The sequence below is a fragment of the Arachis ipaensis genome, chromosome B07 (assembly GCF_000816755.2).
Source record: "Arachis ipaensis cultivar K30076 chromosome B07, Araip1.1, whole genome shotgun sequence".
NCBI classification, from domain to species: Eukaryota; Viridiplantae; Streptophyta; class Magnoliopsida; order Fabales; family Fabaceae; genus Arachis; species Arachis ipaensis.
The window spans coordinates 116,591,077-116,593,827 of NC_029791.2; the positions used below are offsets into that span (position 1 = coordinate 116,591,077).

General features: G+C 30.2%; 1 protein-coding gene across 1 annotated transcript in view; it reads left to right on the forward strand.

The window, feature by feature from the left end:
- The window catches only part of LOC107607758 (myb-like protein AA), a 2,779-nt gene extending 1,549 nt beyond the window's left edge, over positions 1-1,230 (forward strand). Inside the window, exon 3 of the mRNA XM_021106328.1 lies at positions 1-1,230. Within this exon, the coding sequence (XP_020961987.1) occupies positions 1-652 (652 nt within the window). The 3' untranslated portion in view covers positions 653-1,230.

The window sequence follows — 2,751 nt, forward strand, 5'->3', positions numbered from 1 at the left end:
GGCGCACCGCATTCACGGCAATAAGTGGGCCCTGATAGCGAGGCTATTTCCGGGAAGAACAGATAACGCCGTCAAGAATCACTGGCACGTGATCATGGCAAGAAAGCAAAGAGAGCAATCCAAGATTTGTGGCAAAAGAACCTTCCAAGACATGATGATTTTCAATAACAACAACGATTCCAATTCTTCTTCTTCTTCCAGTAACATCATCAAGAGACCAGCAAGAGTAATCGGGTTAGAATATTCCAGATTCTTCGATTTCCGCAACCTCGATAGCAATAAAGCTTCTACTTCTTGGAATTTCGCATCTTCTGTTCCGCCAACAGTAACTGATTCTTTTAGAAAAGGAGGAGGGGGAAAAGACTATTTCACCATCAACGGTTCCAATATTTATCTTCCAGAAGGTTCTAGAACCTCCGATAGATTCTATTGCAGAGTTTTCCCGGGTCCTTCTACTACTACTACTGCTACTACTGCACCATTTGGTTCCTCTAATGGATTCTCATCATCGCTCCAAAACTACAAGAGGATCGTTCCGAATCCCTTCGCCTTCAAGGGTAGTTCTACGGAGAAGGAGAAAGAAGAAGATCATGAACCTAAAAATGAAGTTCCTTTCATTGATTTTTTGGGCGTCGGTGTCTCTTCTTCGTAGAAAGTTAAAACATATAGTGATAAGTATATTTTAATTATTTAACTTTATATATACTTAATTAATTATATCATATATATATATATAGTTTATTAGCTTCCTAGCTAGCTAGCTAGCTGTATTTAGTTTATATATATTTTTTCACTCCTTGATTATGAATTCTAGGAATTAGAAATTATGAAATACTACCTAGTTAGTTCTAGCTAGTCCATCATCCTCTGCATGAGGCTCCATCAAGCAATCAATCATCATATATAAGGTATGCTTCAATTAAGATTCAAGGTTATCTTACTTCTGATTTTGTTTAACTAATTAGAGTGATCAAAATTTCCAACCTTTTTGTGATTAGGATTTAGGAATATGATAATAATATTGAAGTCTTGTCTTAATTATACCAAGGGATAAAGTTTTGAGTATGGTATTTGCTTTGCTAGACTTGAATTTTATTGAAGATATTGACTGAAATTTCTTGTTAGAAAAGTCTAGGGCCAGCAAATTTTGTATTTTGTGGTCAACACTTAACTATTAAAATAAAAGTGAGTGATTTTTCACTATTAGATGTAATCTCACACCATTAAAAATACTATTAATGACTAATTAATGATTACAAAACACAAAAATTACTGTCCCCTACCATTTTTTTTTTGTTTCTCTCTGTAGTGACAAAATTAGTGACTGTTAATTAATGTTATATATATCTTTTCTCTCGTCGTAGAAGATATTACTGATTACTGATTGCAGGGTTTTTAGAGAGGTAGGTGTAACTTATTAATGAATGCAGTGTATGCATTAATTATATTCCGCAGAAAAATTCATGAGATGAATGCTTAATTAGTGTATTGTTGCATGTGTGTTGCTATAGCTGTCTAATAATCTCATATTAGAAATTAAAGTAAATTAACAACTATGTTAAGTGAATACTAAAATCAGTTATTTATATTAAAATATAAAATTTATATTAAAAATAAGTTAAAATATGCATATATTTATATATAAATATATAGTAACTGATTTTGATATCTGATTTTAACGTGAAAATAGTATTTTTGTTAAATTAAATGTGCAGTGAAAATAATTTGGATTATTTGTTTTAAGTCTTTTTCAAACCAATGTAGTTAGGATAATTGATGATCGATTAATTGTTGAGTGGTTTAGAGCATATGAGGACGCCCAAATAAACTGGCTTGAGCTGTAAATTGTTTTTATGAGCAAAGATACTTTTGATTTGTATCTAGTTATTTATCATAATGATTTATGAAAAGGAAATATGTCTGGTTAACATGTAAAAGCTAAGAAAAAGTAATTACAACTGAGTTAAATATCAGAATAAACATATATACATCTCCAAAATGGTCTTGGGTTAATTTTTGTGAGTGCTTCCACATAATAACTATTAAGTATTTATGTATAAATATATATATTATTTAACTTATTTTTAATAATTATTTTATATTTTAACATATATTTTATACGAATAATTAATTTATTAATGAGTGAGTTTTATGCCTGAATTAATAATGTGTAACTAAATGCTTGAAAGTAAGTTTTTGGTTAGGTGCTACGTTATGTATAACATGTATATTCTCTGGAAATGCGACAACCATTTTCTTTGCTACTCATGATATCGTAATGAAACGATGTATATTATTCTCTGATGTATAATGTTAACTAGCTAGGATAGGATCAAACAATGACGTCATAACTGTCAATTGGGACATATGCCAATAAAATGAAGAAAGGTGGAGATAGCTAAAAGGAAATAAAGCAGGTATGAAAAGGGGTTCAAGTAATACCAAAAAAGAAAGAAGGAGCAAGAGATATATATGTGCATAGAACATGAATAATATGCATAACAATGCTAGTTTTGATTGGGTCTTTTAGAAGTTTAATTAGACTTTAGAACCATATTAAAGAAATAACAAAGTATTTGTTTTGGTACGTAGATCTTAATTAATGCATTGTTTGGACTTGGGCAAGAACTACAATATAATTTAATTTGCGAAAAAAAGGAAATAAATAAGTCAAAGAATGAAATCAATACTTATAATAATGTGTATATATGTAGTTAGGTTTAGCAGACTAAATCAAGAGAGTTTTAAAAC